Source organism: Panulirus ornatus, chromosome 35 (assembly GCF_036320965.1).
Source record: "Panulirus ornatus isolate Po-2019 chromosome 35, ASM3632096v1, whole genome shotgun sequence".
NCBI classification, from domain to species: domain Eukaryota; kingdom Metazoa; phylum Arthropoda; class Malacostraca; order Decapoda; family Palinuridae; genus Panulirus; species Panulirus ornatus.
In genome coordinates this window covers 21,849,567-21,876,515 of record NC_092258.1, presented here as the reverse complement: position 1 = coordinate 21,876,515, position 26,949 = coordinate 21,849,567, and the positions used below count along the sequence as shown (strand labels likewise).

At 40.8% G+C, this 26,949-nt stretch overlaps 1 protein-coding gene across 1 annotated transcript in view; it reads right to left on the bottom strand.

Moving 5' to 3' along the window:
- The window catches only part of LOC139760211 (uncharacterized), a 543,167-nt gene that overhangs the window by 203,844 nt on the left and 312,374 nt on the right, over positions 1-26,949 (bottom strand). Inside the window, exon 8 of the mRNA XM_071683146.1 lies at positions 11,463-11,589. Within this exon, the coding sequence (XP_071539247.1) occupies positions 11,463-11,589 (127 nt within the window). The remainder of the gene's footprint in view (positions 1-11,462; positions 11,590-26,949) is intronic.

The window sequence follows — 26,949 nt, the reverse complement described above, 5'->3', positions numbered from 1 at the left end:
AAAGACAACAAAGCCCACATTCGTTCACACTCATTCTTTAGATGTCATGTATAATTCACCGAAACCACAGCTCCCTCTCCACATCCAGGCCCCACAAAACACCTCCATGGTTTACCCCAGAGGCTTCACATGCCCTGGTTCAATCCATTGACAGCATGTCGACCCCGGTATTCCACATCGTTCCAATTCACTCTATTCCTTGCACGCCTTTCACCCTCCTTTATGTTCAGGCCCCAATCACTCAAAATCTTTTTCACTCCATCTTTCCACCACCAATATGGTCTCCCACTTCTCGTTCCCTCCACCTCTGACACATATATCCTCTTGGTCAATCTCTCCCCTCTCATTCTCTCCATGTGACCAAACCATTTCAAAACACCCTCTTTTTCTCTCTCAATCACACTCTTTTTATTACCACACATCTCTCTTACCGTTTCATTACTTACTCGATCAAACCACCTCACACCACACATTGTCCTCAAACATCTCATTTCCAGCACATCCACCCTCCTCCGCACAACTCTATAGCCCTCGCCATGGCACCATATAACATTGTTGGAACCACTATTCCTTGAAACATACCCAGATTTGCTTTCCAAGATAACGTTCTCGACTTCCACACATTTTTCAACGCTCCCAGAACTTTCGCCCCCTCTCCCACCCTATGATTCACTTCCGCTTCCATGGTTCCATCCGCTGCCAAATCCAGTCCTAGATATCTAAAACATTTCACTTCCTCCAGTTTTTCTCCATTCAAACTTATTCATATGTACTCTCTTTTTCATATATACTCTCATCTTTCTTCTTTCACACACTTTACCAAATTCAGTTACCAGCTTATGCAGTTTTTCACCCAAATCAACCACCTGCGCCGTATCATCAGCGAGCAACAACTGACTCACTTCCCAAGCTCTCTCATCCACAACAGACTGCATACTTTCCCCTCTTTCCAAAACTCTTGCATTAACCTCCGTAACAACCCCATCCATAAACTAATTAAACAACCATGAAGATATAATGCACCCCTGCCACAAACCAACATTCACTGACAACTAATCACTTTCCTCTCTTCCTATACGGACACATGCCATACATCCTCGATAAAATCTTTTCACTGCTTCTAACAACTTGCCTCGAACATCATATATTAACACCTTCCACAGAGCATCTTTATCAATTCTATCATATGCCTTCTCCAGGTCCATAAATGCTACATACAAATCCATTTGTTTTTCTAGTATTTCTCACATACATTCTTCAAAGGAAACATATGATCTTCACATCCTCTACCACTTCTGAAACCACATTGCTCTTCCCCAATCTGATGCTCTGTACATGCCTTCACCCTCTCAGTCAATACCCTACCATATAATTTCCCAGGAATACTCAACAAACTTATACCTCAGTAATTTGAGCACTCATTCTTATCCCATTTGCCTTTGTACAATGGCACTATGCAAGCATTCTGTCAGTCCTCAGGCACCTCACCTTGAGTCATACATACATTAAATAACCCTACCAACCAGTCAACAATACAGTCACCCCCTTTTTTAATAAATTTCACTGCAATACCATCCAAACCTGCTGCCTTGCTGGCTGTCATCTTCCGCAAAGCTTTTACTACCTCTTCTTTGTTTACCAAATCATTCTCCCTAGCCCTCTCACTTTGCACCCCACCTTGACCAAAACACCATATATCTGCCACTCTATCCTCAAAAACATTCAACAAACCTTCAAAATACTCACGCCATCTTCTCACATCACCACTACTTATTTTCACCTTGTCATTAGCCCCCTTCACTAACGTTACCATTTGTTCCCTTGTCTTACGCACTTTATTTACCTCCTTCCGAAACATCTTTTTATTCTTAAAATTTAATGATAATCTCTTACACCAACTCTCATTTGCCCTCCTTTTTGCCTCTTACACCTTTCTCTTGACCTCCTGCCTCTTTCTTTGATACATCTCCCACTCATTTGCATTTTTTCCCTGCTAAAATCATCCAAATGCCTCTCTCTTCTCTTTCACTAATAATCTTACTTCTTCATCCCACCACTCACTACCCTTTCTTATCTCTCCACCTCCCACGCTTCTGATGCCACACGCATCTTTTGCATAAGCCATCACTGCTTCCCGAAATACATCCCATTCTTCCCCCACTCCCCTTACGTCTTTTGTTTTCACCTTTTTAAACTTTGAATTTAGTCTCCTCTGGTACTTCCTCACACAAGTTTACTTCCCTAGCTCTCATACTCTCACCACTCTCTTCACCCTAACATTCTCTCTTCTTTTCTGAAAACCTCTACAAATCTTCACCTTCGCCCCCACAAGATAATGATCAGACATCCCACCAGTTGCACCTCTCAGCAAATTAACATCCAAAAGTCTCCCCTTCGCACGCCTATCAAATAACATGTAATCCAATATTGCCCTCTGGCCATCTCTCCTACTTACATACGTATACTTATGTATATATATTATTTTTCTATTTTATTTCGCTTTGTCACTGTCTCCCACGTCTGCGAGGTAGCGCAAGGAAACAGATGAAAAAAATGGCCCAACCAACCCCCATACACAATGTAGACACACACACGTCCACACACACAAATATACATACATACCTATACATCTCAATGTACACATATATATACATACACAGGCACATACATATATACCCATGCACACAATTGACACTGTCTGCCCCCATTCACTCCCATCACCACCTCGCCACACATGAAATACCTTCCCCCTCCCCCCTCATGTGTGTGAGGTAGCACTAGGAAAAGACAACAAAGGCCCCATTCGTTCACACTCATTCTCTAGCCGCCACGCAATAATGCTTGAAACGACAGCTCCCTTTCCACATCCAGGCCCCACACAACTTTCCATGGTTTACCCCAGACGCTTCACATGCCCTGATTCAATCCACTGACAGCACATCAACCCCGGTGTACCACATCGATCCAATTCACTCTATTCCTTGCCCTCCTTTCACCCTCCTCCATGTTCAGGCCCCGATCACACAAAATCTTTTTCACTCCATCTTTCCACCTCCAATTTGGTCTCCCACTTCTCCTCGTTCCCTCCACCTCCGACACATATATCCTCTTGGTCAATCTTTCCTCACTTATTCTCTCCATGTGCCCAAACCATTTCAAAACATCCTCTTCTGCTCTCTCAACCACGCTCTTTTTATTTCCACACATCTCTCTTACCCTTACATTACTTACTCGATCAAACCACCTCACACCACACATTGTCCTCAAACATCTCATTTCCAGCACATCCACCCTCCTGCGCACAACTCTATCCATAGCCCACACCTCGCAACCATACAACATTGTTGGAACCACTATTCCTTCAAACATACCCATTTTTCCTTTCCGAGATAATGTTCTCGACTTCCACACATTCTTCAAGGCTCCCAGGTTTTTCGCCCCCCTCCCCCACCCTATGATTCACTTCCGCTTCCATGGTTCCATTCGCTGCCAGATCCACTCCCTGATATCTAAAACACTTTACTTCCTCCATTTTTTCTCCATTCAAACTTACCTCCCAATTGACTTGACCCTCAACCCTACTGTACCTAATAACCTTGCTCTTATTCACATTTACTCTTAACTTTCTTCTTTCACACACTTTACCAAACTCAGTCACCAGCTTCTGCAGTTTCTCAAATGAATCAGCCACCAGCGCTGTATCATCAGCGAACAACAACTGACTCACTTCCCAAGCTCTCTCATCCACAACAGACTTCATACATGCCCCTCTTTCCAAAACTCTTGCATTCACCTCCCTAACAACCCCATCCATAAACAAATTAAACAACCATGGAGACATCACACACCCCTGCCGCAAACCTACATTCACTGAGAACCAATTACTTTCCTCTCTTCCTACACATACACATGCCTTACATCCTCGATAAAAACTTTTCACTGCTTCTAACAACTTGCCTCCCACACCATATATTTTTAATACCTTCCACAGAGCATCTCTATCAACTCTATCATATGCCTTCTCCAGATCCATAAATGCTACATACAAATCCATTTGCTTTTCTAAGTATTTCTCACATACATTCTTCAAAGCAAACACCTGATCCACACATCCTCTACCACTTCTGAAACCACACTGCTCTTCCCCAATCTGATGCTCTGTACATGCCTTCACCCTCTCAATCAATACCCTCCCATATAATTTACCAGGAATACTCAACAAACTTATAACTCTGTAATTTGAGCACTCACCCTTATCCCCTTTGCCTTTGTACAATGGCACTATGCATGCATTCTGCCAATCCTCAGGCACCTCACCATGAGTCATACATACATTAAATAACCTTACCAACCAGTCAACAATACAGTCACCCCCTTTTTTAATAAATTCCATTGCAATACCATCCAAACCTGCTGCCTTGCCGGCTTTCATCTTCCGCAAAGCTTTTACTACCTCTTCTCTGTTTACCAAATCATTTTCCCTAACCCTCTCACTTTGTACACCACCTCGACCAAAACACCCTATATCTGCCACTCTATCATCAAACACATTCAGCAAACCTTCAAAATACTCACTCCATCTCTTTCTCACTGCTTGTTATCACCTCCCCATTTGCACCCTTCACTGAAGTTCCCATTTGCTTTCTTGTCTTACGCACTTTATTTACCTCCTTCCAGAACATCTTTTTATTCTCCCTAAAATTTAATGATACTCTCTCACCCCAACTCTCATTTGCCCTCTTTTTCACCTCTTGCACATTTCTCTTGACCTCCTGTCTCTTTCTTTTATACCTCTCCCACTGAATTGCATTTTTTCCCTGCAAAAATCTGTCCAAATGCTTGTCTCTTCTCTTTCACTAATAATCTTACCTCTTCATCCCACCACTCACTACCCTTTCTAATCAACCCACCTCCCACTCTTCTCATGCCACAAGCATCTTTTGCGCAATCCATCACTGCTTCCCTAAATACATCCCATTCCTCCCCCACTCCCCTTACTTCCATTGTTCTCACCTTTTTCCATTCTGTACTCAGTCTCTCCTGGTACTTCCTCACACATGTCTCCTTCCCAAGCTCACTTACTATCACCACCCTCTTCACCCCAACATTCACTCTTTTTTTCTGAAAACCCATACAAATCTTCACCTTAGCCTCCACAAGATAATGATCAGACATCCCTCCAGTTGCACCTCTCAGCACATTAACATCCAAAAGTCTCTCTTTCACGCGCCTGTCAATTAACACGTAATCCAATAACGCTCTCTGGCCATCTCTCCTACTTACATACGTATACTTATGTATATCTTGCTTTTTAAACCAGGTATTCCCAATCACCAGTCCTTTTTCAGCACATAAATCTACAAGCTCTTCACCATTTCCATTTACAACACTGAACACCCTATGTATACCAATTATTCCCTGAACTGCCACATTACTCACCTTTGCATTAAAATCACCCATCACTATAACCCTGTCTCGTGCTTCAAAACCACTAACACACTCATTCAGCTGCTCCCAAAACACATGCCAGGCAGTATGATACAGTGGTTAAATTGATGAAAACTACTATTGACGTTTGTGTAAATAAATTATACATTTCCCTTTTCCATAGCCAGAGGTTGAACCATTACGAACTCAACACTTATTCACGCAAGGTCGCCAGTAACATATGTTACAAATACTACTTACCCTTGTCTTGCAAGGGCATTATAGATTTGTTGTTTCACAACAGGATAACACAATAATAAAGTTATGGGATTGAATTAAAGACCAGCATTACATTAAATCTACTTATAATGAAAGAATTCAAGTGTACAAACATAGGCACATAAATCAAGCATGAAACATTATGTTAACACTGAAAGTGAGTTTAACATTGAACATGAGATAACATTCCAGATAAGATTTCAAGCCAGGAGTTCTCTTTCCTTTAAGACACTTTGTTCGATAACATTACACTTAGTTAGACCTGACGTGATACAGTAAACATCATCGTTACACTTAACTAAACCTGACGTAACACAGTAAACAGGCTTATAGCACAACACTCGGGTAACGGGCTTATAGTAGTAACGGCTTATAGCACAGCAGGGCTTACAGGCTTACAGCACAGTACTCGGGTAATGGACTTATAGGCTTACAGCACAGTACTCGGGTAACGGACTTATAGGCTTACAGCACAGTACTCGGGTAACGGACTTATAGGCTTACAGGCTTACAGCAGGGATGGACCACTTACCTCACTGGGCTCGAGAGAGAGGAAACTCAGCGGGTGTCATGGGTATATATTACAGTAAAGACAAGCGTTCGCCCTTGTGCTATACAACCTTACATTTTGATTGGCTATGGGACTAAGAGCAACTCTGATTGGTTGGAGGAACCGTTACACAAACTGCGTAGATCACCCTCCCTCTTGTTTAAGCCTACAGCGATGACATGTCCAGTACGGTGGTGAAATATTCCGCAGCTGATGACAACTTAATCCCCCCGCCTCGGAGAAGGGTCGGGTTGCTCAAGTACAAATGACCATCTGGTTTCAAAATTAGATTAAAATTAAATTATTAAGCCTAATGCTTGGTGCGAACAGAAGCTCCGAGGACGTCTTAGAGGGAGGCCTTATTCCTCGTCCTGATAAGAAATGACAACACCATACACAAGGACACACACACATTATATACACGAACATGAGCAGGTTTGTAACAATATATGTATATGTCTGTGTGTGTATATGTATATATACGTTGAGAGGTAAAGGTATGTATAGTTGTGTGTGTTGTACGTGTATGTATATACATGTGTATGTGGGTGGGGTGGACCATTCTTTCGTATGTTTCCTTGCTCTACTTCACTAACGCGGGAGACAGCAACAAAGCAAAATAAATAAAATAAATAAATAATAAAAAGATGTTTTGGAAGGAGGTAAATAAAGTGAGTAAGACAAGAGAACAAATGGGAACATCACTGAAGGGGGCTAACAGGGAGGTAATAAGAAGCAGTGGTGATGTGAGAAGGAGATGGAGGGAGTATTTTGAAGGTTTGTTGAATGTGTTAGATGATAGAGTGGAAGATATAGGGTGTTTTGGTCAAGGTGGTGTGTTAAGTGAGAGGGTTAGGGAGAATGATTTGGTAAACTGAGAAGAGGTAGTGAAAGCTTTGCAGAAAATGAAAAGGCAGCGGGTTTGGATGGTATTGCAGTGGAATTTATCAAAAAAGGGGGTGACTGTGTTGCTGACTGGTTGGTAAGGATATTCAATGTATGTATGGCCCATGGTGAAGTGCCTGAGGATTGGCGGAATGCATGCATAGAGCCATTGTTCAAAGGCAAAGGGGATAAGGGTGAGTGTCCAAATTACAGAGGTATAAGTTTGTTGAGTATTCCTGCGAAATTATATGGGAGGGTAATGACTGAGAGGGTGAAGGCATGTACAGTGCATGAGATTGGGGAAGAGCAGTGTGGTTTCAGAAGTGGTAGAGGATGTGTGGATCAGGTGTTTTCTTTAAAGAATGTATGTGAGAAATACTTAGAAAAACAAATGGATTTGTATGTAGCATTTATGGATCTGGAGAAGGGATATGATAGACTTGATAGAGATGCTCTGTGGAAGGTATTAAGAGTATATGGTGTGGAAGGTAAGTTGCTAGAAGCGGTGAAAAGTTTTTATCAAGGATGTAATGCATTTGTACGAGTAGGAAGAGAGGAAAGTGATTGGCTCTCAGTGAATGTCAGTCTGTGGCAGGGGAGTGCAATGTCTCCATGGTTGTTTAATATGTTTATGGATGGGGTTGTTAGGGAGGTGAATGCAAGAGTTTTGGAGAGAGGGGCAAGTATGCAGTCTGTTGTGGATGAGAGGGCTTGGGAAGTGAGTCAGTTGTTTGCTGATGATACAGCGTTGGTGGCTGATTCAGGTGAGAAACTGCAGAAGCTGGTGACTGAGTGTGGTAAAGTGTGTGAAAGAAGAAAGTTAAGAGTAAATGTGAATAAAAGCAAGGTAATTAGGTACAGCAGGGTTGAGGGACAAGTCAGTTGGGAGGTAAGTTTGAATGGAAAAAAAATGGAGGCAGTGAAGTGTTTTAGATATCTAGGAGTGGATTAGGTAGTGGATGGAACCATGGAAGAAGTGAGTCACAAGGTGGCGGAAGGGGCAAAAGTGCTGGGAGCGCTGAAGATATGTGTGGAAGGCAAGAACATTATCTCGAAAAGCAAAAATGTGTGGAAGGCGAGAACATTATCTTGAAAAGCAAAAATGGGTATGTTTGAAGGAATAGTGGTTCCAACAATGTTATATGGTTGCGAGGCATGGGCTATAGATAGGGTTGTGCGGAGGAGGGTGGATGTGTTGGAAATGAGATGTTTGAGGACAATATGCGGTGTGAGGTGGTTTCATCAAGTAAGTAATGTAAGGGTAAGAGAGATGTGTGGTAATAAAAAGAGTGTGGTTGAGAGAGCAGAAGAGGGTGTTTTGAAATGGTTTGGTCACATGGAGAGAATGAGTGAGGAAAGATTGACAAAGAGGATATATGTCAGAGGTGGAGGGAACGAGGAGAAGTGGGAAACCAAATTGGAGGTGGAAAGATGGAGTGAAAAAGATTTTGAGTGATCGGGGCCTGAACATGCAGGAAGGTGAAAGGCATGCAAGGAATAGAGTGAATTGGAACGATGTGGTATACCGGGGTTGATGTGCTGTCAATGGACTGAACCAGGGCATGTGAAACGTCTGGGGTAAACAATGGAAGGTTCTGTGGGGCCTGGATGTGGAAAGGGAGCTGTGGTTTCGGTGCATTATTACATGACAGCTAGAGACTGAGTGTGAACGAATGTGGCCTTTATTGTCTTTTCCTAGCGCTACCTCGCACACATGACGGGGGAGGGGGTTGTCATTTCATGTGTGGCAAGGTGGCAATGGGAGTGAATAAAGGCGGCAAGTATGAATTATGTATATGTGTATGCATGTATATGTCTATATATGTATATATATATATGTATATGTTGAAATGTATAGGTATGTATATGTGCATGTGTGGACGTGTATGTATATACATGTGTATGTGGGTGGGTTGGGCCATTCTTTCGTCTGTTTCCTTGCGCTATCTCGCTAATGCGGGAGACAGCGACACAGTATAATAAGTGAAATGAAATAAAACAAAACATTGAAATGTATAGGTATGTATATGTGCGTGTGTGGGCATTTATGTATATACATGTGTATGTGGGTAGGTTGGGCCATTCTTTCATCTGTTTCCTTGCGCTACCTTACTAACGTGGGAGACAGCAACAAAGTATAATAAATAAATAAATATAAATCAAATGCCTCTAATCTCTCAGCCTACAATAGCATGTGAGGCGGTAAGACAGACTAACAAACCAATCATCATGAATTCTATATCCTATAGTGGGACATAATGAACATAGCCTCTCATTAACAGAAATTTCATGCTCAAATTCACATTGCATGGATTGATGACAAAGGTCAATCCAAATTGGAGTACAATGGTTAACTTGGCCAGTGGAAATTATCTTTATAATCAAGGTATCATCTGTGTCAGGTACAGATCAAAACTTAACGTCTACATATTTCTTTACCGAATAGTGTGGATACTTCCTCTATTGTCATTCAAACTTCCAATGATATATTTGCTTATAAAAAGAAAAAATCTATTTAATAAAAAAATGGCAGACCAAAAGAAAGCTTACTGTAGCCATATTTTAATGGGTAATATCAGAACCATCTTTATACGCTTACTCCCAAGATGCAATCCAAGTACTTAGGATCTGTCACAGAAAACCAAAAATAAAAATGAAAAACACAACTATGTTTGAAGGTCAAAATACCATGGTAGAGACTCTCCCACATGATCCGTGTCATGGGAATAGGTAGGTTATTGTATGGTTTTTAAGTCCTAGTGGACAAACATCTACTAGCCTCATATGTTCTATGATGGTTGACGGGAGTAAATCCTCATGGATACATCACACTTTGGAGGGTAAACTTGACTAAGTCCTCTACAAGATAAGTGCTTTCTCAGATGGTTCAGGGGTTTTGGCTACAGATAAGAAAGTTCATTAGGCAAAGAAAGAGTAAAGTCATTCTATTTCTCTATACATAAGCACACAACTCTGAACACCTGCTCTAACATGATTCTGAGCAACAATGAAGGTGAACTGACAAGCAGGAAAAAGGAAAATTTACATGGTGCAATACAATATCCCTCATACAAAAGCATCAGTGCAAGAGCAATTAAACCATGGCTGTATGGAAAGCTATTTCATAACAGGGAAGTATGACCCTGTCCAAGCCAAGATTACTTCCGTTATACAGTAAATACAGCTAAAGACATCCCTTCCAAAGAAGCAATACTGGTCCTAAGGATATATGGCATAAAAGCTAAACAAGAAGGACAACTAGGCCATCCCTAAAGGCCAAAAAAGGGTGTTGAAAGACAGGGATAGAATAGGGGACAGTTTGAAAGGACTGAAATGAGATTGTGAGCAAAAAACCTTTCAAGGTGGCAGGAATACAGTTATAGTGCAAGGGTTCCATGGCAAAAAAAGGATGAAATGTATAGGCAGGATTACAAAGATAAGGATCTCATGTTGGGAATTTCATTAGTTGCTCCAGATCATTAGTGGAGAGGGATAGGAGTGTCCTAAGTAGAGCTAAGCTAAAGTTTGTGGTGTACAATGAAATTCCCTTCATGATGAACTTAATTACATGGATGTAAAGACAATTATACATTGTGGCATAAAGTCAAACAGTCAACTACTTGTATATTGCTGAAGGAATTATTGGGAAAATGTACAAAACCCTGAAGTACTGTTTTAGAGGGTACGGAAATTTTCGGCCAGATGGCATCTAAGTTAAGAGACTCAATATCTATAAAACATGCACCAGGATATTTTGTACTGCAGTAGGCATATATGCTTCGCCTGAGAAGGGGCGGTAGCCATGGACAGTTAGGTTTCAGAGTGAATATCAGGTGAGGAAGTAAATGGATGGTGTTTGACAAAGGGGATGTTGGATCGGCAACTGAAAATACTGCAAAAGAGGATAAAGATTAAGGTCCAAGGGCAATAGGAGACGTCAGTGTGGAATCTTGTCATATGATAACACTCAAGGAAGCCCTAGAAACCCTTCTACCCTCCTCAAGTGTTACAACTGTTCAAGTTCAATGCCAGAGAAATGATTCTTCCACATAACAGATGAAAACAGGACATTTACTAATCTAGAACAATGAACTGTGCTGCATGCTGTCAAGTGTTATGTGAGATATTCAAAGAAAATGTGTATTCATGGAATGAATATCAGCAATCCACATGAAGGCAGGAAAAAAAGGGCAACTTCAACCGCAGGGGGGAACATGAAAGCACAACAGAGCTGGTTCACAGTGCTGCCATTGCTATATCTTCTAAGACCCAGGTGATTGTAATATGACAAACTGATTTTAAAGAGTACGCACAAACTTACTTGTATAAATATCGCTTCTGCTTTCGCCTCCAGTAATCAACATCCCAAGCCTCCAGCTGGTGATCAAAACCTCGACTTTCTGCAAACTCTTGGAGGGATGCAATTTCTTTATCCTGGGCCTTCTTTGCTAAAAGACAGAACATCTATCAAAATATGAATAATTATACTTTTCATGCAAAACACATGCACTATAGTTCCAGCAAGTCATACCCAGCAATAATTCAAAGAAGCAAGAAGAGAAAGTCTATCTCAGGAAGCTGGGCATCCCTATCCCTTTGCTAGCCCACAGGGTTGGAGGTAAGTTGATTCCCATAAACACTGCATGAGGTCTTAGAGTGAAATAGTATGCCTACAACTATGTTCAACAAAAGATATAAGCCTAGGTAGGAGAACAGATTATGAGAGGAGCAAATGATAAATATGATTGGATGGAAAATGTATGCACTGACAGGGAATGGACAAGACTGAAATGAATAAAATCTGTCTTGTTACATCATTGTACGACAGAAGGGGTGGGAGTGTTAATGATATCTGAAAAGATGCTTGAATGCAAGTGTGTACATGTATTCATCAGAGAAACAATACATGATAGACAAGTGATGTCAGTGAGGGCTTGGGGGAAAGAACAGAAGGCATGGGGTTCCAGGTGACAGTGACAATGTCAAAAGTATATATGAAGTGTGTACATTTGCAGTTATGAATGTTAAAAATTAAAATTTTCAAAAATGGTAAAAATAAACGTGAATTTTATAGGGACAGTGATTACAAGATAGAGAAGACCAAAATTTTTTATGCAAGGATGTATATAAAATGCAGTCAATAACATGCATTCCATAAGAGAATGAATTGAGGACTTGTCTCATCAGCATCATAGCATAGCTATTAGGAGTGAAGTAAGAATGGGCGAAATAGTTTGAAAAACAATGATTAAAAACCCTGACCAATGTTCCAAAGTGTCTTCACCATACAAGATACTGTACTATAACTACAACAGTGATAAAATGGGATTCACAGGACTTGGAAAGCAACGAAGTCATTGGAAAAGAAGTAAGTATGCTAATGAAACATCCATACAGGGAACATATGAATGATGAAATCTTTCCAAATGGACTCAAGGTTAGGATATTCAGTGTATGTGTGGATCATGGTGAAGTGCCCAAAGAATGGCAGAATGCATGTATAGTGCTATTGCATAAAGGCAAAGGGGATAAAGGTGAGTGTGTACCTGAGTTTACATGAGAAACACAAGACAACAGGGGGCTTGATTGGCCCATGACTGAGTTGTCTGGTAAAAAAAAATAAATAAATAAATAAATAAGAAAAAGTTAAACTCGACAAGAAAATGTAATTCTGCTCAGCAGTTATTTAAGCTATCAACGACTACCCACTACTGCACATTAGCCTTCTAGTGTCCCTGTTGCCACTGTCACATATATTTCATTTCTGGCGTTTTTCTGAGCATGCCTGAATTTATATATTTGTCTTCCTGATTTTTGAAGGTACTCATAGTTTTACCATTCGCTACATCTGATGGCAACTTATATCATTGCTTAACACACCTATAGAAAAAAAGAGGCTTTTTCCCCCACATCCATACCACACCTTTCAACTTTGAGATTTATTCCATTTGTCCTGGTAATGGTATTTTCATGTATTTAAAAAGATTTTCAAGATTTACTTCACTGAAGTTGTTCAGAATTTTGAAGACTTGGATTACGTTGCCACAAAGTCTATGTTTCTTAAGGGAGAGGAGATCCAACTGTTTTAGCCTCTCTTCGTATGCCAGATTTCTACGGAATGGGATCAATCATTTTGTGTGTCTTTATGCCTGCTCTAATTTCTCCTCACCTTTTCTATAGTTTGGTAAGTTGTATGGGAGGGTATTGACTGAAAGGGTGAAGGCATGTAAGAGCATCATATTGGGGAGGAGCAGTTTCAGAAATGGTAGAGGATGCATGGATAAGGTGTTTACTTTCAAGAATATGTGAGAGAAATACTTAGAAAAACAGATGGATTTCTATAAGGCATTTATGGATCTGAAGAAGTCATATGATAGGGTTGATAAGAGATGCTTTGTGGAAAGTCTAAAGAATATATGATGGATTTAAGCTGCTAGAAGCAATTAGAAGATTCATATCAAGGGTGTACGATGTGTGTATGAGTAGGAAGAGAGAAGAGTCGGTCTGTGGCAAGGGTGTGTAGTGTCACCATGGCTGTTTAATTTGTTTATGGATGGAGTGGAGAGGAGAGGGAGGTAAATGCAGGAGTTTCAGACAGAGGGCCTAGGAAGTGAGTCAGTTGTTGCTCACCAATGATACAGCACTGGTGGCTGATTCAAGTGAGAAACTGCAGAGTTAGTGACTGAGTCTGAAAGAGTATGAGAAAGGAGAAAATTGAGAGTAAATGTGAAGATCTATAAGGTTATTAGGTTCAGTGAATAAGAGTAATATTGTTAGGTTCAGCATGGCTGAGAGCTGTGTATACAGAATAGATGTAATTTGTAAAAGCTGTAATATCTTTTTTATTGGGCAGACTGGTAAGGATCTCTAAGTTAAACTCAAGCAACATAAAATAGTACAGGTTGAGTATCCCTTATCAAAAATACCTGGGACCAGAAGTATTTCAGATTTTGGATTTTTTCAGATTTTGAAATATTTGCATATACAAAATGAGTAAGGATATTCAGTGTATGTATGTATAAGGATCAGCAGAATGCATGTAGAGTGCCACTGTACAAAAAAGGCAGAGGGGATAAAGGTGAGTGTTCAAACTCCAGAGGCATAAGTCTGTTAAGCATTCCTGGAAAATCGTATGAGAGGATATTGAGTGAGAGGGAGAAGGAATGTACAGAGCAACAGGGTGGGGAGGAGCAGTGTGGTGTCAAAAGTGGAAGAAAATGTGTGAATCAGGTGTTTGCTTGGAAGAATGTGTGAGAAATATTTAGAAAAACAGATGGATTTGTATGTAGCATTTATTAATCTGGAGAAGCCTTATGATAGAGATGCTTTGTGGAAGGTCTTAAGAGTATATGGTGTGGGAGGTAAGCTATCAAAGCAGTGAAGAGTTTTTATTGAGGATGTAAGGCATGTGTACGAAGTGGAAGAGAAAAGAATGACTGGTTCTGAGTGAAGGTCAGTCCGTGGCAGGGGTGTGGGATGTCTCCATGGTTGTTTGATTTATCTATGGATGGGATGGTTAGGGAGGTAAATGCAAGAGTTTTGGAGAGAAGGGGAAGTATGCAGTGTGTTGGGGGCTTGGGAAATGAGCCAGTTGTTGTTTGCTGATGATACAGCAGTAGTGGCTGATTTGTATGAGAAACTGCAGAAGTTGGTGACTGAGTTTGGAAAAGTGTGTGAAAGGACAAAGGTGAAAGTAAAATGTGAACAAGAGCAAGGGTATCAGGTTCAGTAGGGTTGAGGGACAAGTTAATTGGGATGTAAGTTTGAATGGAGAAAGGTTGGAGGAAGTGAAGTGCTTTAGATATCTGGGAGTGGACTTAGCAGTGGATGGAAACAAGGAAGTGGAAGTGAGTCACAGGGTGGGAGGGGGGGGGGGGGGATTGGGAGTGATGAAGGATGTGTTTCTTTTCTGAAAACCCATACAAATCTTCACCTTAGCCTCCAAAAGATAATGATCAGACATCCCTCCAGTTGCACCTCTCTGCACATTAACATCCAAAAGTCTCTATTTCGCGCGTCTGTCAATCAACACGTAATCCAATAACGCTCTCTGGCCATCTCTCCTACTTACATACGTATACTTATGTATATCTCGCTTTTTAAACCAGGTATTCCCAATCACCAATCCTTTTTCAGCACATAAATCTACAAGCTCTTCACCATTTCCATTTACAACACTGAACATCCCATGTATACCAATTATTCCCTCAACTGCCACATTACTCACCTTTGCATTCAAATCACCCATCACTATAACCCGGTCTCGTGCATCAAAACCACTAACAAACTCATTCAGCTGCTCCCAAAACACTTGCCTCTCATGATCTTTCTTCTCATGCCCAGGTGCATATGCACCAATAATCACCCATCTCTCTCCATCAACTTTCAGTTTTACCCATATTAATCGAGAATTTACTTTCTTACATTCTATCACATTCTCCCACAACTCCTGTTTCAGGAGTAGTGCTACTCCTTCCCTTGCTCTTGTCCTCTCACTAACCCCTGACTTTACTCCCAAGACACTCTCAAACCACTCTTCCCCTTTACCCTTGAGATTCGTTTCACTCAGAGCCAAAACATCCAGGTTCCTTTCCTCAAACATACTACCTATCTCTCCTTTTTTCACATCTTGGTTACATCCACACACATTTAGACACCCCAGTCTAAGCCTTCGAGGAGGATGAGCACTCCCCGCGTGACTCCTTCTTCTGTTTCCCATTTTAGAAAGTTAAAAAATACAAGGAGGGGAAGTATTCTTTTACCCCTATCCCCAGGGATAATATATATATATATATATATATATATATATATATATATATATATATATCTTTCTTTTCTTTCTTTCTTTCATACTATTCGCCATTTCCCGCATTAGCGAGGTAGCGTCGAGAACAGAGGACTGGGCCCCCGAGGGAACATCCCCACCTGGCCCCCTTCTCTATTCCCTCTTTTGGAAAAAAAAAAAAAAAAAAAAGCGAGAGGGGAGGATTTCCAGCCCCCCGCTCCCTCCCCTTTTAGCCGCCTTTTACGACACGCAGGGAATACGTGGGAAGTATTCTTTCTCCCCTATCCCCTATCTGTTATCATTAATTCCACTTATCTTATCATATGGAGTTGTTCAGGTACATTTAACCTTTTAGTTCATTCATACACATCCCAGTTTTAAAGTCAAACATGATCTTTCAGAGTGACATACACATTTCTTATTTTTTCATCTGCATGAGGCTTTCATTCACTACTCTGCAATCAACTTTTACATATGTCTCCTAAACTACCATTTTTCCTGCATCATGATTCTATCATGCTGTTCTTCTCTTTCAACATATTTTTCTCTTCTTTCCACATCCTATTTTTTCTCTATCACTTTATCCATATGTAATGTCATTATGTGCTTCAGATTTTATTTCAATAAATAATTTACTTTAAAATCCCAGAATACATCATATTCATCATCATGAATAAGATTTTGGAGTCTACATATCTCTTTGAAACCATTAATTAAAGTCCCTATTCCTACACTTCTAAAGACCCTTGTGGCTAGATCTAAATGTTCATTTTTTTCAAATACCTTCCATATCACTTCACCCTTTTACAGTGCTGTACAGTTTTATCAACATCATTAAGTTATCATTAAACTTCTTAGGAGAATTGTCTTACACTTTACTTCTGTGACCTGTATATTTTCATCCTCATTGCTTTTTCACTTAAATGTTTATTCTCTGACCAAATCAGGGACAGCAATTTGCCATCAAATTACTCTCTCTCATTGTAAAATCCATCATAGTAACTCAATGAATTTGTATCATGCATATTAGTGCTTATATTCCTTTTCACCAAATTTCAATTGTTTAAGTGACCAACTTTTTTCAGTCTGACAAATGGTATATCATGGATGCATACCAAGCAGTCCAGCCTAAACTAGGCTGCTGAACTCTGACAACTACCTACAGTGTCTTCCAACAAATGCCTTTGGCAGATTAGCATATCACAGGCCAATGAGCCTGAAACCTGAACATCATCTAACCATAATATAAGCATTTATACTGACATAACAGTAAACCAGCAATAGCATTTTCCTTTAATCTCAAACCAGTGGTGTAGAACTATTCATCATGATTTCCAAAGACCTCATATCCAAAATACATATTCCAGAAAATTACTGCTGCCAAAATTTCAATCATTTGCCTGCATGCTTTGTGTAAATTATAGAGTATTCCTTTTCATACTCTACATGCATTTCATATGAACAAGCACTTGTTGTGCTTATCTAGCCCCCCTCCCCCCAAAATATCCAAAATGAGCTCAAAAAATTCCAAACGGCACAAAACAAAGCTCAAGAACCAAAATGGGATGACCCTTCCAATCCCTACCATCCCCTCAAAATCCGTCCTTTCCCAATAAGAAACAAGAAATACACTCACTCTTCTGTTAACTATAAAACCAAATTTCCCTCCTCCAACCATTCCTACCACAACCAAATACATTCACATACAAAAAAAACAAAAAAACACTAAACAGTTCTCTTTCTCTCTCCCCTACCATCATTCTTAAGGCAATCCCTAGCCAAGATATACCCTCCAAATTTATACCCAGAAAAATGTCTGGCATCCCATTACACCTCAGGTTTGGCCACCACCCATCACTACATGCATACTAAAATAAAAGACCCCAAATAAGACCCTTCCTGCTTCTGCTGTTACCATCCCACTGGTAACACAATGCATTAATCCGCAATGACCATTTTATTTACCTCCTTCCAGAACATCTTTTTATTCTCCCTAAAATTTAATGATACTCTCTCACCCCAACTCTCATTTGCCCTTTTTTTCACCTCTTGCACCTTTCTCTTGACCTCCTGTCTCTTTCTTTTATACATCTCCCACTCAATTGCATTTTTTCCCTGCAAAAATCGTCCAAATGCCTCTCTCTTCTCTTTCACTAATACTCTTACTTCTTCATCCCACCACTCACTACCCTTTCTAATCAACCCACCTCCCACTCTTCTCATGCCACAAGCATCTTTTGCGCAATCCATCACTGATTCCCTAAATACATCCCATTCCTCCCCCACTCCCCTTCCTTCTATTGTTCTCACCTTTTTCCAAGGGAGCAAATGGGAACTTCGTTGAAGGGCGCAAGTGGGGAGGTGATAATAAGTAGTGGTGATGTGAGAAGGAGATGGAGTGAGTATTTTGAAGGTTTGTTGAATGTGTTTGATGATAGAGTGGCAGATATAGGGTGTTTTGGTCGAGGTGGTGTGCAAAGTGAGAGGGTTAGGGAAAATCATTTGGTAAACAGAGAAGAGGTAGTGAAAGCTTTGCGGAAGATGAAAGCCGGCAAGGCAGCGGGTTTGGATGGTATTGCAGTGGAATTTATTAAAAAAGGGGGTGACTGTATTGTTGACTGGTTGGTAAGGTTATTTAATGTATGTATGACTCATGGTGAGGTGCCTGAGGATTGGCGGAATGCGTGCATAGTGCCATTGTACAAAGGCAAAGGGGATAAGAGTGAGTGCTCAAATTACAGAGGTATAGGTTTGTTGAGTATTCCTGGTAAATTATATGGGAGGGTATTGATTGAGAGGGTGAAGGCATGTACAGAGCGTCAGATTGGGGAAGAGCAGTGTGGTTTCAGAAGTGGTAGAGGATGTGTGGATCAGGTGTTTGCTTTGAAGAATGTATGTGAGAAATACTTAGAAAAGCAAATGGATTTGTATGTAGCATTTATGGATCTGGAGAAGGCATATGATAGAGTTGATAGAGATGCTCTGTGGAAGGTATTAAGAATATATGGTGTGGGAGGAAAGTTGTTAGAAGCAGTGAAAAGTTTTTATCGAGGATGTAAGGCATGTGTACGTGTAGGAAGAGAGGAAAGTGATTGGTTCTCAGTGAATGTAGGTTTGCGGCAGGGGTGTGTGATGTCTCCATGGTTGTTTAATTTGTTTATGGATGGGGTTGTTAGGGAGGTAAATGCAAGAGTTTTGGAAAGAGGGGCAAGTATGAAGTCTGTTGGGGATGAGAGAGCTTGGGAAGTGAGTCAGTTGTTGTTCGCTGATGATACAGCGCTGGTGGCTGATTCATGTGAGAAACTGCAGAAGCTGGTGACTGAGTTCGGTAAATTGTGTGGAAGAAGAAAGTTAAGAGTAAATGTGAATAAGAGCAAGGTTATTAGGTACAGTAGGGTTGAGGGTCAAGTCAATTGGGAGGTGAGTTTGAATGGAGAAAAACTGGAGGAAGTGAAGTGTTTTAGATATCTGGGAGTGGATCTGTCAGCGGATGGAACCATGGAAGCGGAAGTGGATCATAGGGTGGGGGAGGGGGCGAAAATTCTGGGGGCCTTGAAGAATGTGTGGAAGTCGAGAACATTATCTCGGAAAGCAAAAATGGGTATGTTTGAAGGAATAGTGGTTCCAACAATGTTGTATGGTTGCGAGGCGTGGGCTATGGATAGAGTTGTGCGCAGGAGGATGGATGTGCTGGAAATGAGATGTTTGAGGACAATGTGTGGTGTGAGGTGGTTTGATCGAGTGAGTAACGTAAGGGTAAGAGAGATGTATGGAAATAAAAAGAGCGTGGTTGAGAGAGCAGAAGAGGGTGTTTTGAAGTGGTTTGGGCACATGGAGAGGATGAGTGAGGAAAGATTGACCAAGAGGATATATGTGTCAGAGGTGGAGGGAACGAGGAGAAGAGGGAGACCAAATTGGAGGTGGAAAGATGGAGTGAAAAAGATTTTGTGTGATCGGGGCCTGAGCATGCAGGAGGGTGAAAGGAGGGCAAGGAATAGAGTGAATTGGAGCGATGTGGTATACCGGGGTTGACGTGCTGTCAGTGGATTGAATCAAGGCATGTGAAGCGTCTGGGGTAAACCATGGAAAGCTGTGTAGGTATGTATATTTGCGTGTGTGGACGTATGTATATACATGTGTATGGGGGGGGGTTGGGCCATTTCTTTCGTCTGTTTCCTTGCGCTACCTTGCAAACGCGGGAGACAGCGACAAAGTATAAAAAAATATATATATATATATATATATATATATATATATATATATATATATATATATATATATATATATATATATATATATATGTTTGAAAATTAAAAAGATTGCAATTGAATGCTTATTCTCAACAATATCATCACCATCTTTAACCCTCTCTCATCAGCAAACAAAACACAGAATTTGTCCATACAAGTTAAACAAATGAGCAGGTGGATTGGTAAGCCTGTCTATTTTACCTTGCGAAAGCTCAATAAATCACACTCAAGTCTTTAAGTTTGATGGAGAGCCAAGGACATCGTGATGATGTCACCTAGAAAACAATCTGTATTAGGAGCAAGACCAACTTAATGCTCAAGATTTTGACACCAGTTTTAGTAATTACCGAAAAAGTAATATATGCAACAGAAATCTGGGGCAACGGGAATCCAGGTAACACATTAGGAATCTTTAACAGAAAATAAAGAACAACACTGAATAGTGTATTTGTGATTATGAAACCTAAATTCAGTACTATTATTCAGGGCTAGGGTTTATCTTGAGGCAATAACAGATATTGTAATGTGATGTTTATCAACAGGTGTACTGATACATCAGCAAAACTACCATTTATACTGCCCTAACCTTAAATGTTTCCTCAGAGAATCGAAAAAGTTTCACACTTCCTCTATGAAGGATGCGCATTTGCAAGATCAAAAAGTAATATCCAAATTATCCAGACACAGAAACAGGAACCTCAATCCAAACAGACTGTAATTAGCAAGTGGATCCTTGTTCTCACAGGGTACTGAAATATTTCATTTCAATACACTGTTGAGAAACAGGTTCATTATTTGTGAAAAAAAAGCCTGTACAAAAGACAGACAGGATTAGTGTCTGCTGTACAGTCTCTAAAATAGGCATATTCATTACTATTGTGTTGCCTTAAAACCTTGAGCAGCAAACAATACCATGAGAAATGTGTTTACCCATTATTAATATACTCTCTTTTGAATTAAAAGATTATTTTTCTAAAGACCATTTTGAGAAAGTCTAATGCTAATAATCGATTTTCTTTGTTTACAATCATCAAAAAATCTGCTTCCTTATCATAGGCCAGGAACTTTGTTTTTTTTTTTTTTTTTTATACTTTGTCGCTGTCTCCCGCGTTTGCGAGGTAGCGCAAGGAAACAGACGAAAGAAATGGCCCAACCCCCCCCCCCCCCATACACATGTACATACACACGTCCACACACGCAAATATACATACCTACACAGCTTTCCATGGTTTACCCCAGACGCTTCACATGCCTTGATTCACTCCACTGACAGCACGTCAACCCCTGTATACCACATCGCTCCAATTCACTCTATTCCTTGCCCTCCTTTCACCCTCCTGCATGTTCAGGCCCCGATCACACAAAATCTTTTTCACTCCATCTTTCCACCTCCAATTTGGTCTCCCTCTTCTCCTCGTTCCCTCCACCTCCGACACATATATCCTCTTGGTCAATCTTTCCTCACTCATTCTCTCCATGTGCCCAAACCATTTCAAAACACCCTCTTCTGCTCTCTCAACCACGCTCTTTTTATTTCCACACATCTCTCTTACCCTTACGTTACTTACTCGATCAAACCACCTCACACCACACATTGTCCTCAAACATCTCATTTCCAGCACATCCATCCTCCTGCGCACAACTCTATCCATAGCCCACGCCTCGCAACCATACAACATTGTTGGAACCACTATTCCTTCAAACATATCCATTTTTGCTTTCCGAGATAATGTTCTCGACTTCCACACATTTTTCAAGGCTCCCAAAATTTTTGCCCCCTCCCCCACCCTATGATCCACTTCCGCTTCCATGGTTCCATCCGCTGACAGATCCACTCCCAGATATCTAAAACACTTCACTTCCTCCAGTTTTTCTCCATTCAAACTCACCTCCCAATTGACTTGACCCTCAACCCTACTGTACCTAATAACCTTGCTCTTATTCACATTTACTCTTAACTTTCTTCTTCCACACACTTTACCAAACTCAGTCACCAGCTTCTGCAGTTTCTCACATGAATCAGCCACCAGCGCTGTATCATCAGCGAACAACAACTGACTCACTTCCCAAGCTCTCTCATCCCCAACAGACTTCATACTTGCCCCTCTTTCCAGGACTCTTGCATTTACCTCCCTAACAACCCCATCCAGGAACTTTGTATAAGTGCTAAAATAAGTTTTTCTTCCTAGCAACAATTTATACCTACAGGGACATTATTTGGACCAATATGGAGCAAATAAGGTCCTTGTATACCAGCATAACTGAAGTGAACCTTCCAACTCTCGTTTAGCCAATGTGAAATCAAACTTTCCTTCTATCATAGAAACTGTAGGTAGAAGTAGTAGGTAGGAATTATAGCTGGGATTATTACATAGAAGTAGTAAGTTGGAACATTAGGTAGTAGTTGGTAGGAACATGAGGCAAGAGCCTCTGAAAACACCACACTAGAGTTGCCCTCTGCCAGTGACATGTTAACGATGAGGCACGAAGGCAAAGAAGCAGCACTGGATTCAACAGTTATGGAGACTTCGGTTGTGGCCACCCCCTTGAGGAAGTTCCCAAAGGATACAGGCATCAGATATATAGGTAGATAGATAGATCACATAGTATTTTGCCGTGACATCATCACAAAGTGCATAATAAGTACAGAAATACCTAAGTCTCCTGACATTTTGTTTTTAAAAAAGATTCCTTTTTGCTATGGGAATATAAAGGGAAATTTTTCTTCAATACTTTCATTAAGTACAGCCATAATGTGTTGTTATTCAAGCCTCTACCCTAATTCTGACCTGCCTCAAATACGAATGTTGGAAATCGCAGTCGCAAATCAGGGTATAGTAATCCATAGTAAATCTAAAAAGCAGCTGTTCTAAGATGTAACTCACACTTGGAGTATTACGTTACAGGGTAAATCATAGTGTACCTAATTCATTACACATGACAGCTAGAGACCGAGTGTGAACAAATGTGGCCTTTTTGTCTGCATTCCTGGCACTACCTCGCTGAAGCAGGGGATAGCAATGCTGTTTACCTGTGAAGCTAGGTAGCGACAGGAATGGATGAAGGCAAGCAAGTATGAATACGTACATGTGTATGTATGTAATGTCTGCGTATGTGTAATTATGTATATGTTGATATGTATATGTATGTATATGTGCATATGTGGGCATTTATGTATACATATGTGTATATGAGTGGATGGGCCATTTCTTCGTCTGTTTCCTGGCGCTACCTTGCTGATGCGGGAAACGGCGATTATGTATAATAAATAAATAAAAATATATATATATATATATATATATATATATATATATATATATATATATATATATACATAAATCAAACAACCATGGAGACATCACACACCCCTTCCACGAACCACCATTCACTGAGAACCAATCACTTTCCTCACTACCTACATGTACACATGCCTTACATCCTTGATAAAAACTTTTCACTGCTTCTAACAATTTGCTCTCACACCATATATTCTTAATACCTTCCATAGAGCATCTCTATCAACTCTATCATATGCATTCTCCAGATCCATAAATGCTACATACAAATCCATTTGCTTTTCTAAGTATTTCTCACATACATTCTTCAAAGTAAACACCTGATCCACACATCCTTTACCACTTCTGAAACCACATTGCTCTTCCCCAATCTGATGCTCTGGACATGCCTTCACCCTCTCAATCAATACCCTCCCATATAATTTACCAGGAATACTCAACAAACTTATACCTCTCTAATTTGAGCACTCACTCTTATCCACTCTGCCTTTGTACAGTGGCACTATGCAAGCATTCCTCCTATCCTCAGGCACCTCACCATGAGTCATACATACATTAAATAACCTTACCAACCAGTCAACAATAGTCACCCAATTTTTTAATAAATTCCACTGAAATACCATCCAAACCAGCTGCCTTGCCGGCTTTCATCTTCCACAAAGCTTTTACTACCTCTTCTCTGTTTACCAAATCATTCTCCTTAACCCTCTCACTTTGCACACCACCTCGACCAAAACATCCTATTTCTCCCACTCCATCATCAAACACGTTTAACAAACCTTCAAAATACTCACTCCATCTCCTTCTCACATCACCACTACTTGCTATCACCTCTCCATTAGCCCCCTCCACTGAAGTTCCCATTTGTTCTCTTGTCTTACACACTTTATTTACCTCCTTCCAAAACATCTTTTTATCCTCCCTAAAATTTAAAGATACTCTCTCACCCCAACTCTCATTTGCCCTCTTTTTCACCTCTTGCACCTTTCTCTTGACCTCCTGCCACTTTCTTTTATACATCTTCCAGTCATTGGCATTATTTCCCTGCAAAAATCGTCCAAATGCCTCTCTCTTCTCTTTCACTAATACTCTTACTTCTTCATCCCACCACTCACTACCCTTTCTCATCTGCCCACCTCCCACACTTCTCAGGCCACAAGCATCTTTTGTGCATGCCATCACTGCTTCCCTGAATACATCTCATTCCTCCCCCACTCCCCTTACCTCCTTTGTTCTCACCTTTTTCCATTCTGTACTCAGTCCCTCCAGGTATTTCCTCACACAAGTCTCCTTCTCAAGCTCACTTGCTCTCACCACTCTCTTCACCCCAACATTCTCTCTTCTTTTCTGGAAACCTCTACAAATCTTCACCTTCGCCTCTACAAGATAATGATCAGACATCGCTCAAGTTGCACTTCTCAGCATATTAACATCCAAAAGTCTCTCTTTCGCGCACCTATCAATTAACATGTAATCCAATAACGCTCTCTGGCCATCTCTCCTACTTACATATGTATACTTATATATATCTCTCTTTTTAAACCAGGTATTCCCAATCACCAGTCCTTTTTCAGCACATAAATCTACAAGCTCCTCACCATTTCCACTGACAACACTGAAGACCCCATGTACACCAATTATTCCCTCAACTGCCACATTTATGGATGGGGTTGTTCGGGAGGTGAATGCAAGGCTTTTGGAAAGGGGCAAGTATGAAGTCTGTTGTGGATGAAAGAGCTTAGGAAGTGAGTCAGTTGTTGTTCGCTGATGATACAGTGATGGAGGCTGATTCGTGTGAGAAACTGCAGAAGATGGTGACTGAGTTTGGTAAAGTGTGTGAAAGAAGAAAGCTGAGAGTAAATGTGAATAAGAGCAAGTTTATTAGGTACAGTAGGGTTGAGGGACAAGTCAACTGGGAGGTAAGTTTGAATGGGGAAAACTGGAGGAAGTGAAGTGTTTTAGATATCTGGGAGTGGATTTGGCAGCGGATGGAACCATGGAAGCGGAGGTGAATCATAGGGTGGGGGAGGGGGCGAAAGTTCTGGGAGCGTTGAAGAATGTGTGAAAGTTGAGAACATTATCTCGGAAAGCAAAAATGGGTATGTTTGAAGGAATAGTGGTTCCAACAATGTTGTATGGTTGCGAGGCGTGGGCTATGGATAGAGTTGTGCAGAGGAGGGTGGATGTGCTAGAAATGAGATGTTTGAGGACATTATGTAGTGTGAGGTGGTTTGACTGAGTAAGTAATGTAAGGGTAAGAGAGATGTGTGGTAATAAAAAGAGTGTGTTTGAGAGAGCAGAAGAGGGTGTTTTGAAATGGTTTGGTCACATGGAGAGAATGACAGAGAAGGCATATGACAGAGATGATAGAGATGCTCTGTGGAAGGTATTAAGAATATATGGTGTGGGAGGCAAGTTGTTAGAAGCAGTGAAAGTATTTATCGAGGATGTAAGGCATGTGTAAGTGAAAGAAGAGAGGAAAGTGATTGGTTCTCAGTGAATGTTGGTTTGCAGCAGGGGTGTGTGATGTCTCCATGGTTGTTTAATATGTTTATGGATGGGGTTGTTAGGGAGGTGAATGTAAGAGTTTTGAAAAGGGGGACAAGTATGCAGTCTGTTGTGGATGAGAGAGCTTGGGAAGTGAGTCACTTGTTGTTCGCTGATGATACAGCGCTGGTGGCTGATCCATATGAGAAACTGCAGAAGCTGGTGACTGAGTTTGGTAAATACTGTGAAAGGAGAAAGTTGAGAGTAAATGTGAATAAGAGGAAGGTTATTAGGTACAGTAGGGTTGAGGGACAAGTATTGGGAGGTAAGTTTGAATGGAGAAAAACTGGAGGAAGTGAAATGTTTTAGATATCTGGCAGTGGGTTAGGCAGCATATGGAACCATGGAAACGTATGTGAATCATAGGATGGGGAGGGGGGGGGAAAGTTCTGGGAGCGTTGAAAAGTGTATGGAAGTCGATAGCGTTATCTTGGAAAGCAAAATGGGTATGTTTGAAGGAATAGTGGCTCCAACAATATTATATGGTTGCGAGGCGTGGGCTATAGATAGAGTTGTGTGGAGGAGGGTAGATGTGCTGGAAATGAGATGTTTGTGGAAAATATGTGGTGTGAGGTGGTTTGATCGAGTAAATAATGAAAGGGTTAGAGAGATGTATGGTAATAAAAAGAGTGTGGTTGAGAGAGCAGAAGAGGGTGTTTTGAAATGGTTTGGTCACATGGAGAGAATGAAATCAGGAAAAATTGAGAAAGAGGATATATATGTCACAGGTGGAGGGCACGAGAAGTGGGAGACCAAATTATAGGCGGAAAGATGGAGTGAAAAAGATTTTGAGCGATCGGGGCTGAACATGCAGGAGGGTGAAAGGCGTGCAAGGAATGGAGTGAATTTGAACGATGTGGCATACCAGGATTGACATGCTGTCAATGGATTGAACTAGGGCATGTGAAGCTTCTGGGGTAAACCATGGAA